At 41.0% G+C, this 12,477-nt stretch overlaps 1 protein-coding gene across 1 annotated transcript in view; it reads right to left on the bottom strand.

Annotated features, from left to right (window-relative positions):
• The window catches only part of RASSF3 (Ras association domain family member 3), a 112,358-nt gene extending 99,939 nt beyond the window's left edge, over positions 1 to 12,419 (bottom strand). Inside the window, exon 1 of the mRNA XM_007942736.1 lies at positions 12,309 to 12,419. Coding sequence (XP_007940927.1) covers positions 12,309 to 12,419 — 111 coding nt within the window. The remainder of the gene's footprint in view (positions 1 to 12,308) is intronic.
• Positions 12,420 to 12,477: the final 58 nt, after the last annotated feature.

The raw sequence follows: 12,477 nt of genomic DNA, 5'->3' as shown, positions 1-12,477 counted from the left end.
TTTTTTTTGGCGGTATAGCGGTTAAGGCATTTAGCTGCTAACCAGAAGGTCATCGGTTGTAATCCATCAGCTGCTCCACAGAAGGAAGATGAAGCAGTCTACTCCAGTAAAGATTTACAGCCTTGAAAACCCAACAGGGGTTGCTATGAATAGGGATCAACTCAATGGCAGTGGATTTTAGTTTGGTTTTCAGAGTTTCTTTTTAAGGTAACTTAAGATTCCTCTGAATTCTACAGGGATGATTAGAAAACTAGACCTAAACTTAGGAAAATTCAAAGATAAACAGGAACTTCCAGTCACCCCTTTTCAACATGATTAGTAAAAAACACATCATCCAACTCCCCACCCAATTTATTCCAGCAATTTATTCACAGGATGGTGATGCCTTCTTAGCAATGCCTTTCCTATGTCGTAATTAGAGAAGTAACAAGCAAATAATTTTGCCAGAGTTTCAGTGATGTCAGCCTGAAACACATTCTAAAGTATTTCAAAATACCAGAATATGTAATGCCCCTTTAGAACAAACAGTAAGTCAAAAAATAACCTGATGTTCAGTTGACTGCAAAAAAGGGAACCATCTGCTTTGCTAAATACGCTTAGGGCTCAAGAAGAGTAGTTTTCTCTCAAAAGCATTACCTAACAGATAAATGGCCAAAGGCCATGAGCAATGGTCATACAAGGAGGAAGAGCCACACAAAAGTATATAAAGTACTAAGTTCACTGTCAACTAAAGAAAAGCAACTTAAAAAACAATGAAGTGATTGTTTTTTCCTCTATTTTAATGATTATATCCAATGAAGCTCAGGATACAATAAAACTAATTTAAAATGTCACCAAAACGTGACAATATACTAGAGGCATAAAACTAGCTATACCCTCATACTCAGAATTCCTTTCTCATACTTTTGTCCTAAACAATTAATCTATTAAAAAAAAAACTTCATGCTCAAATGTTCACTACAATGTTATCATTATACCAAAAATTGGAAAAATCCAAGTTCTGCAATACTGCGGAATAACAGTATGTCTACTCAATAAATTATAAAGCAGACATCAAAATGAGAGCTACGATCAAGCAGCAAAACTCCATAATTCAAGGTTTAAACAGCAAGATTCTAATGTGTACATACAGTATGATTATATGTATACGAAACAGATCAATGAAAAGACTAGAAAACAATTCAGCAATATGCTAATTACATTACCAGTTGCAGTCGAATCTATTTCTAGTCCATTTCAACTTATGGCTACCCTATGTTTGTCAGAGTAGAACTGTGTTCCATAGGGTTTCCACAGCTAATTTTTTCACAAGTTAATCACTAGGCCTTTCTTCCGAGATGTCTCTGTGTGGACTGAAACTTTCAACCTCTCAGTTATCAGCCAATCACATCAACCATTTCCATCACCCAGGGGCTCCCAAAACTTCATTAGAATAGTAAAATAATTGTTTCCCAAACATTCTCATGTCCTTTTTTATAAAACCAAAAAAACCAAACTCACTGCCGCCGAGTCAGATCCAACTCATAGCAACCCCTCCTTGGGTTTCCCAGGCGGTATCACTACGGAAGTAGATTGTCCAACCTTCCTTCCAAGGAGTGGCTGGTGGGTTTGAACTGCCAGCCTTCTGGTTAGCAGTCAGATGCCTTGGGCACTACACCACCAGAGCTCCTTCCTTTTTTATAGTTATTATTTTCTTATAAAATTAAAGAACATACTGCTTTAGCTATCTATAAAACCCAATGCTTAAAATGTTTCCATTAAAAATGGCACACTTATGAGAAATCACTGATTCTTTTAGAGTATACAAAACAAAGATAGAGCCAGCTTTGAACTAAAATCCTGTTCCTTACCACAGGTGAGACATGATCTATCCAGGCCACTACCTAAGCTTCCTAGGACAGCTTTCATCTCTATTTTCTATACCACAGAATCCCTAACACCTAGGGTTTTAGCATATTATAAATATTCAATAAATATTTCAGAAATGAATTTAGAAAACTATGTTCACGAGTACTACAAACACACACACACACATACTGTGCATAAACTGCATTAATCTCACACAAACACGCTGCTGACTGCATTCTGACACTCTGAAATTCAAGATCTTCTAAACCTATTTTTCTGGTCTCCAATTCCCAAATGTATCCTTTTTTCCTCTAATTATCTCACTTTGTTTAGCATCTGGAAAAAGAAATAAAAGTGCTGCAATATATAATTAGTAAATTATTCTTAGTTGACTAAATCATGTAGCAGCAGTTAGCAATTATGGTCCAAAAAATACATGTTAAGCTTGCTGTTTTAATATTCTATGAAATAATGAGGCCTATTCTCTCTGCAAACTGAAGGTAGGCGTTGGCGTTAGAATGCCATTAGGACTGTTTTCACCCTATCAGCTAATATGTGAAAAAAAGAAGAAAACTCCCCACACAAAAGTTTCACAACCCTAAAATGTTGGTATCTGTGACCCAAGATACTCAAAACAGTAAAGAGCAACTTCCTTTTACAGAGAAAAATCTCCCCAGCACACATGGCTGGTATCCCATCAGTCCACCTGCAGCCAGCCAGACAATGAAGATCCAAACCCATGGCAAGGGCTACCAGTTCTGCTTTAGTACAGCACGGTCTAGTAGGAATACAATGCAAGTTACACATGTAATTTTCAATTTTCCAACAGCCACGTCAAAAATAAACAAGTGAAAGCCTTGTGTTCTTTAAAAGAACTACCTATATGGGATCAAATTGACAACAGCAACTCGAAAGATTAGATAGAAGCTCAGGGGACAGTGAGTTTATGATGGGAGAGAAACAATTTAGAAAGTTTGGATGAAAATGGTTATACAACACGAAGAATATAATCAGTGCCACTGAATTGTACACAGGAGCTCTGGTAGCGCTTAAGGCACTTGACTGCTAACCAGAAGGCTGGCAGTTCAAACGCACCAGCCACTCCTCAGAAAGAAGACTGGGCAATCTACTTCTGTAGAGATACTGCCTCGGAAACCCAAGGAGGGGTCACTGTGAGTCAGATCCAACTTGACGGCAGTGAGAGAGAATTGTACATGCAGAAACTGTTGAATTGGTTTAAGTTCTGTTGTGTATATTTTTCAACAACAAAATAAATTTTTATAACAAATTAAAAAAAACAGGTGAAAGTAATTTTATTTACCCTAATATATACAAAATACTATCATTTCACTATGTAATATAAAATATTATTATGAGATATTTTACGTTCTTTTGTATTATGCCCAAAATACCAAAAAACCAAACTCACTGCCATCAAGTTGATTTGACTCACAGCGACCCATTCTTGGGTTTCCAAGGCGGTACCTCTATGGAAGTAGATGGCCCAATCTTTCTTCCGAGGAGTGGCTGGTGGGTTTGAAACGACAGCCTTCTGGTTGGTGGTCAAATGCCTGAGGCACTATACCACCAGAGTGCTTTATACTTGCAGCACACCTCAATTCCAACTAGCCACGTTTCAAACATGTGGATAGTGACTTCTATATTGGACAGCATATCTCTAGAATGATGGTGTGGTGCAGCAAATTACTTAATATGTCCTTTCTAACAAGTCTTTTTAAGTCGCACCAAGTGACTGGATGGCACTATGCAAATGAGATGCTTGTGGCCCTCATTGGAATTGGAAAGCTAGCTAATAATGCAAATGAGGTACATGGCACATTTGTGGAGGTGAGGCCATGCAAATAAGGCATATGGAACCCTAATAAGGGGACTGGTCAATTTTGCCATCCTGCTAAGCTTACAATGAGCCACCCAGAGGCAGAGAAGGGGGACCCCACAATCACCAAGAAAGAGCCAGAAGTAGTACCCAAGATTCCTTGCACTGATAACCTCCTAGACCAAGGAGATAGAGAAAAAGAGTTGTAACACCAAGGATGTCAAGAGACAGCAAGAAGTAGCAGACAATTGGCAGCAGCAGAGACACAAGACCTAGGAGGCAAGCAGGAAGCACAGTGGATTTTCTGGCCCTCAGAGAGAAAGCTGAGCACCTTGGGCAGGAGGCTTGCTGATGGAGTAGGGTGCCTCTGGGCACTTACTAGCCGACTTAAAGAGCTTTGAAACACTTGTCTAAACAGGGAAAGGCCAAGGACCAGAGAGAGGCGTGCCTGCAGTGCTCAGAAGCTCTCCTGACTAAAGAACTGTATTCTGAGTCAATTCTGATTCTGAATTGTAACTTATTACTTCCCTAATCAACCCCATAACTGTGAGTACTGTCTGTGAGTTCTTTGTGGCCACTGCAACGAATTATTGAACCCAGCAGAAAAGTAGAGAGTGCTGTGGAAGGAACAACTGATGTCAGAATTGGTAAAAAGGTTGGCACATGGAGGCGTGTCTGACCTCTCTCTGCGTTATAGAAATCAGCCTGGTCTGTTGATCTAGATTCTCCTTCCCCCTCGTGAAGTTAAAGCGGATCAGAAGCATGATCGCCTTGACAGATCACCATGACATTTTATAGTTACTTCCATCCCAGTATCAACTGTAATATCTGTAACATTTTTACATGCATCTCACAGTTTAGTAATTTTTCATGGGCTCTGACATCCTTCCTAATATATACCTGGCCCTCTCTGCTTTAATAATAACAAGCTCAAAAAAAAAACAAAAGGCGATTTAATAATCCAAACCACAACTAAACTATGAAGAGAAACCTGGAAAATCAATCTTTCAGGAGTTTGGATAACTCTGGTTTAAGTTATTACATTCTCGAAAATGATTATGTTTCTGTTGGAACAGAGTCATCTACAATTTTATAACAAATGTCATTGGTAAATATGACTTATTTTACAGGGAAACACTTATCAGTCAACTTTTTAGTCTAAATAGGTGTATATAGCTTTACCACACTTACACAATAGCTGTGTTCCTGAGAAACTGTAAACAATTAGAAGTTTCCTTTAAACATGCTAAGGGGCAAGCTCTTTAAAGGAAAATTAGAGAAATGTTTTAATTTGTCCATTTGGTAAGCTTTTTTTTAAAAAAAATAAATACATTACTAACAAGGCTAGTGACTGTTTTGTTCACTGCTTTATATCCAGAGCCTAGAACAGTGTCAGGCATGTGGTCGTTGTTCTTAGTTGCCCTAATTTCAACTCATGGCAACCCATGTGTGCAGAACAGAAGTGCTCCACAGGCTTTTCAAGACTGCATAGTGCCTAAGGCACCTGACTGCTAACCAGAAGGCTGCCGGTTCAAACCCATCAGTCACTCCTCGGAAGGAAGATGGGGAAATCTACTTTCGTAGTGATACTGCCTCAGAAACCCAAGGAGAGGTCGCTATGAGTCGGGTCAGACTCAATGGCACGTAACGACAACAACAACAACAGGCCTGTCTTCCAAGCCACCGCTGGGTGGTAGGCCCTCAATACATTTTTGACTGAATTAATGAATAATAGGCTTTCTTAAAATAAGAGGAAAATATATAAAGCAAGTTGTATCTACCTAGCCGTGAACCCAAAGGTCAGCAGCCGATCCGATCTGTGGGAGAAAGAAGTGGTAATCTGCTTCTGTAAAGATTTATAGCCTTGGAAACCCTACGGAGCAGTTCTACTCTGTCCTGAAGGGTCCTATGAGTCAGAATTAACTCAGTGGCAGTGGGTTTGGCTGAGTTTTTTTTATACCTAGTCACAACATATCAGAAATATCCATTTTTAAATGTCTACTAAGGGTAAGATTGGCAAACAACAACAACAACAACAAAGGGTAAGATACTATGAAGGCTGAAGGTTTGATTGGGAGAAGGGGAAAAATGTATGTAACTTGTATACAACAGAAAACTAAAAGCACAAAGTACTGGGACATCTATCCAAAATGAGCAGGCTTTCATTCATTCAACAAATATTTACTGAGAGTCTACCAAGTGCCAGGCATTTACTTTATGTGCTTGGTAAACAGCTGTGAATAAAATGACCAGGTCTCTGTCCTTATGTCTCCTGGCAGAGACATTAAATAATGTATAATTACAAGCTATAATTATTGTTATGAAGGGAAAGAACAGAAAGCTTTAAGAGGACAGAAATTACCTACTTTAAACTGAAAGTTCTGGGAGATATCTCTAAAAAGGTGAGACTTCAATTAACATGCAAAGGCGATTACTCACTGCCACTAAATTGATTCTGACTCACAGCAACCCTACAGGACAGAATAGAACTGCCCCTTAGGGTTTCCAATGCTGTAAATCTTTCAGGAGGCAGATTCCCATCTCTCTCTCCCACGGAGCAGCTGGTGGTTCAAACCTCCAATCTTTTGGTTGTAGCAGCACAATGCTTTAACCACAGTATCACCAGAGCTCCTTGTGAAGGAGAGTGCAAACCAAACCATACCAAAGCACTGGCATCAAATTGATTTTGATTCATAGCGACCCCCACTGGGTTTCCAAGGCTATAAATCTTTACAGAAGTAGATTGCCTCATTTTCCTTCTTCAGAGCAGCTGGTGGGTTTGAACTGCCAACCTTCTGATTAGCAGCCAAATGCCTTACCCACTACCCTACCTCATAAAGACTATAACTTAGAAAACTCTATGGGGCAGTTCTACTCTGTCACATGGGGTTGCTATGAGTCCAAAATCAACGTGATGGCACCGAACAACAATAACAACATCATCATACATCGAAGGCCCCCAAGTGACCTTTGACCACAGGAGCAGTTTGCAATAGTAGACTATTAACTTACAGGTTGGCAGTTCAAACACACTCGGGGCACCAAGGAAGAAAAGCCTGGTGATCTGCTTCCATAAGATCCCAGCCAAGAAAACCCTACGGTGCAATTCTGCTCTGTAACATGTGAGGTCACAATGAGTGGGACCTGACTCAATTGTCCCAGGACTGGTTTGGTTTTGTTGTTGTTTTTGTTTCACATACCCTATTCTGTCTTTTAGCCATCCTTTCTGAACTGACTAATGAATGGCCTTGAGCCAAATTAGAAGTAAACCCATATATAAACTCAAACTGGGAAGACAGGTACTTATGCTGGGGGTGGGGTGGGGAAGGAATCAAAGGCTGATGCTTAGGGCTAGGAGTTGGTAATGAGGCCACACTAAAAAGCATTTGGTCAGCCTCATTTTTCTCCCAGAAAAAGATTGTTTATAGAATGACATGCACTGACTGCCAAAGGAAGTCGAAAAAGAATAACCACATTATCGGATATTTTTAGTCTTTCTTTTCATAAATGTTTTGTGTCACTGCTTTCCAAATAGTTCCAAATCTTGCAAGTCAGCCAGAAAGAGGAATGAGGTAAAGAACACTATTCATATACAGAGGTATATAAGATCAGTGACTAATTTTCTTTTGAAATTCAGTTAATGGAATATGGCTTTGTGAGTCCTAAGTACACATACACATTATTCCAACGGATTAATAATGTATAAGAAAGGACTATATCAGAATAGGGATGAGGCGTGCTAATCGCCTTAAAAAAAACAAACACTCCCATTGCCAGGGAGTTGATTCCTACTCATAGTGACCCAAATCACCTTGGTCCAAATGACTAGTGGATATGTTTACATCCAATAATGTAAGGATTAAAAATCAGTTTAAGTAACAGCCAACCTACCTTTGCCCCCAGTGATCTACCTTCAAAACTTCTAATGGAAACACTGAGTAAAACAGTGTAACTCACTGCTGTTGGTTCTAACAATAAGACACAGAACCAAATAAAGAGCCACAAAAATATTTAAACTATGATAAGGGGAAAACACCAAGGGCGACATTTGAGGCCTGTTGTGGGGAATCTCACTGGCTTGCCTTACTTAACAATCCCTCAGGAAAAATGGTTAAAACTTGAGCATGGTTTAGAAGACAATCTCAAGCTTTTCAATACTTCCCGATTATTATAATTTAATCAAAATCAGTGTCTTATTTCCTTATTCTTATTAACTACCAAAGGCTCAGAAAGAAAAAGCTTTGAGGCAAGGTGTGCTGCAATCAATTACATAAATGATTGTAGGCCATTTCTATGTGTCCTGAATGGGTCCTGTATTTATATGTAGGTTGATTGTATTAGAAAACCATAATAGGCAAATTATGAGTTACACAACTAAGTATTGTCTATGGTTCTGCCTGAAACCACCAGGTAGATCCTCTGAAACAGTGAATCCACGATAAATTAAATCCACATATAAATTATGGACATGGTAATGAAAATATATGTAGGATTAAAAAAACAAACATTGCTATTGAGTCAATGCTGACTCATGGCAACCCCATATTTGCAGAGTAGAAAGGCAAAGGGTTTTCAAGGTTATAACCTTTCGAGAGCGTATCACCAGACCTATCTTCTGCAGTGCTGCTGGCTAGATTCAAACCACCAACCTTTTGGTTTATAGCTGAGTGCAAACGGTCTGTGCCACCCAGAACCTTATCCGTAGGATAACCAAACTCACTGCCATCAAGGTGATTCCGACTCATAGCAACCCCCGCCCCATACACACACACTAGGTTTCCAAGACTCTAAATCCTTATGGAAGTAGATTAACCCATCTTCCTTCCACGGAGTGGTTGGTGGGTTTGAACCTCTGATCTTCTGGTTAGCAGCTAAATGCCTTATCCACTACACCACCAGAGTTCCTTATATGTAGAATTTTTAAGAAACTCCTAAATTATAGATGCTCCTATTTACAAAAGGCAAATGGATTTAAAAAAAAAAAAAATTATAGCCAAGAGAGCAACAAAAAGAAGAACAGGATTTGAATCAGAAGACCTAAGTTCCAGCCCTTCCCCTAAGTCTGGGCCTTTCAGCAGGTCACTTAACCATGTCTCCCCATTCATTAGGTTAAGGTTTTAGAGGATCCTTAGAAGCATCATAAGATGATTTTTGAAAACAATAAAGAGCCAATTATTACCAAACCAGGAAAGCATTAATTCATTGACCTGTATACACTGAACAATTGTGTTTCAGATACTGGTCCAGGCCTTGAGGATACAGTACAAATATGATATTAAAACTGCTATAAAAGGGCCATATGTTCTTTCATTGTATATCCATATAATGGTTTTCAACCGTTTTCTTTTTTTAATAGAACAAGGTATCAAAATAAGAAAAAAGAGGTTAACATTTTCTTTATTTCTAAACTAGAGAAGGTGTTTTATTTACTGTTGGAGATAGAAAGAAGGTGGGAGACAGAAAGAACTGGGGCATGTTCCTTTGCCTGGCAAGAGAAGAAACGCCTAGTACCCCCACCCTTTCTCCCCATCCTGCATGTACCACAAACATCTTGCTTTCTCTGGATATTTTCAAGAATTCTAAAAACCACATTTTCCTACCTTCTCCACCAGGTAGTACAGCAACCCCCCCCCAAAAAAAAAATAACTATTATCAATAATAGCTCCTATAGCAATAACTCTCTTTCCATCTTTCTGGAGGAAAGATTTTATCACATTTTATGCCAGAAATGCTTATCTTTTCCTTATGATCACTAACATTTAATAAAACAAAGGCTTACCCAACCTTAAGTGAATGAAATTTTCTGCATTAAGAGTGCCCTGCTAGGGGAAGAGAGATGTCAAGCTACATGTAGACTGCCAAGGAGCAGTAGCTCAGAAAGACAAGACAAGGACCTTCCTCCAGAGCCGCAGAGAGAAAGCCTTCCCCTAGAAGCCAGCACCCTGAATTAGGTCTTCTAGCCTCCTAACTGTGAGAAAACAAACTAACTGTTAAAGCTTTAAAAAAAAAAAAAAAAGAAGTGCGCTTTGCTTCATATTTATCATGTTTTACTTAACTCAAAAATCTTATCAAGAATGTAACAGACTCACTACTCAGTCACTTCCTTGAATAAAATAAATTTCCCTTCTAAGTGTCAAAGTTTAGAACACTTTCTTCACCTGTCAATTAAGTCCTGTATCTAGGCACTTTGCAAGTGTTATATTAAAAGGGAAAATAAACTGGCAACAAAGCTTCAGAATACAGGTAGTATCTCTTCAGCAAAGAACTAGGTTTTACTATCCTGATTTTCCAGCACAATACTTGAAAATACTTAATACTCTAGACTAGTTTTAAATACTCAATGAACAAACATTATGTGAATGAGCATAATATATATGCTAAATGAATATTACATAAATTAGTGAGTGTAACATGAAAAACACTGTGTATGTATACACACACACACACACCTAGGAAGAAAAAAGATGATGCTTTTATCTTAAAGCACTGAAGGATTCCCATTCGATTCCAATCTGGATACTCTGACCCTGTCAAGTAACGTCTCACACCAGAAGAATCCAAGAACCAGCAAATTTCTAGAGATGACTAGCCATCTCTGGAATAAACTTCAAACTATTATAATCATCTCTGACAACTGCATATCAAATGGTAACAACATAAGTGGAAGGAGAAAACACAGAGGGGAGAAAGGAAAGAAATTAGAGAGAGCAATGACTGCCAAGAAAAAAAAAAAGTACAAGGAAATACAATTCTACAACCTATGGAGGAGGGAGGCAGGTCTGGCTTCCAAACTTTCCGCAATCTCAGCCATTAAAATACACTCCACTGAAAATAAGAGATTAATCAAAGTGACTAATAAATAGTGCAGCCTTAAGCCTCAGAAACAACAAAGATGGGAAAACTACTACACTTGAACATCACTTTCGATTAACTGCTGTTAACGAATAAGCACACTAGATTTCGCTCTTGCCCTTTGCTGTCCCCTCTTCCCCTCCTGGTTTGGAACTTAAAGAGGTTGAAAAGACTAGAACTTCCGAATCTTAAAAAGAAATTTAACAGGTTTGCTGGCCCGTTAGAGCCTGGCGGAACCACTGAGACTATGGCCCCTAGCTGCCCTTCAGGTCTGGAATTGAATGCACGCCCGTGGCTTCCATCCAAACAATAGACAGGCATATGAGTTGAACATTTACCTGAGGTAGATACACTCCTTGGAGAGAACAATCATGGGAGAAAGAAGGGCTGCCTAAGCACAGGGAGACAGCTCAGGGGGCAGGAGTGCATGGAGGGATGGACACTGGGAAGAGGTAACTATTGGGAGGAAGTAGGAGAGGAGAGGTTGCATTATAGTAAATTGTGGTCAATGTCATGAGACAAAATGTATGTGAAATGCTGTATTTTGGAAAGTGTATTTGCTCTGTAAATTTTCACCCAAATCACAATAAAAAGGAAAAAGAAAGAAAAAAAAGAAATTTGAGCTATGAATGTGGTTAAATAAACTTAAAAGCTCTGGCAAGGAAACCCTGACAAATTGCTGCCTCACCACCCCCTAAACTCATCATCCGGGCCCCTGAACGATTTTTCTCGCTTCTAGTCTGCAGGACTAAATCTGTTAGAAATGTTTTGTGCGCGCCTGCTGTTCTTTAAAAGCAACAAATTTGTTCCATTATAGCCTTCTCTAATCTGATGTGAGCATGACTGGGTTGGCAGGGCTCCCTGGTGCAGCTCCCAGGGCCAGAAGGGTTCAAGTGCCAGACTTGGAAGTCCCGCCGAAGTGCTGTTTTGGGAAGGCCTCCCTAAAAAACACTGTCACGGTCGGCAAAACCCGCCCAAGCTCCCTTTCCATCTTTTCCCAAGTCAAAGCTTCCCACGGCATGCTTCCTCCAAAAATGGAAGAAACCAGCCTAAAGCTTAGCTCGAGCGCTAATATTTACCTAGCCCCAGAACTTTGCAAAACATTGTAGGCACTTATAAACCTGACTTCACAGGAAACGCACGACTTTGACTCATGCAACCAACATTTACAATGCCCCGCGATTCCTTCGGTCTTCCTCAGACGCGCCCGGACCAAGAAGTTAGGGCCGGCCAGGTCACTGCAGCCACCTCTATACCTATTACCCAACCCCCTCAAGCCAATCAGAGAGCCACAGGCCACTGAGAAGACCAACAGTAAGGGCTGGCACGCCGACCCAACCGTTAATGCAGGAGGGGCGCGAAGGGCGTTCCCTGGACACGGAGGAAACGCCGGGAGTGGCCCGGGGAACTGCTCCCCCGCAGCCAGCTAAGCGCCCGGGCTCCGCCAGGAGGGCGGCGGCCACAAGCAGCCCCGAGGCAGAGCCGCAGAGGCCATCTGGCGCGGAAGGCAGACGCGGTCGCCTCAGCCTCCGCGTTCTTCCTCCTCCTTCCCTCGTCCAGGTTGACCTATGTGAACACTCCCACACCCACATGCACAAACTCAAAGCAAGTCCTCAGGATTCAAAGAGGTAGAAACCACTTCTCCGAGGCCTCCTTCTACCCGAGGAGCATCCCCGCGGGCCCCCACGGAGCCTCGTGAAGTCAGGAGGAGAGGAACCGCAGGACCCCCGGGAGCGATGGGGCCGCGGGCCACCCCGCGCGCACCACTCACTTGTTGGCCAACACGAGGCTTGCCCTGGGGCGCTCTCCTGAAGAAGGAGGTCCTGGCGGTGAAGAAGAAGTCCTCGGAGTCCTCCTCCAGGCTGCTGTAGCCGCTGCTCATGCTGCTGGTCCCGTCACGCGCGGGCAGCCTCCCCGGGGCGCAGGCGGCCAAGCAGGGG

The sequence above is a fragment of the Orycteropus afer genome, unplaced genomic scaffold (assembly GCF_000298275.1).
Source record: "Orycteropus afer afer isolate SDZICR_OR568_19922 unplaced genomic scaffold, OryAfe1.0 scaffold00097, whole genome shotgun sequence".
NCBI classification, from domain to species: Eukaryota; Metazoa; Chordata; class Mammalia; order Tubulidentata; family Orycteropodidae; genus Orycteropus; species Orycteropus afer.
Note: the sequence above shows the minus strand (reverse complement) of the source record. Positions and strands in the feature narration are given on the sequence as shown.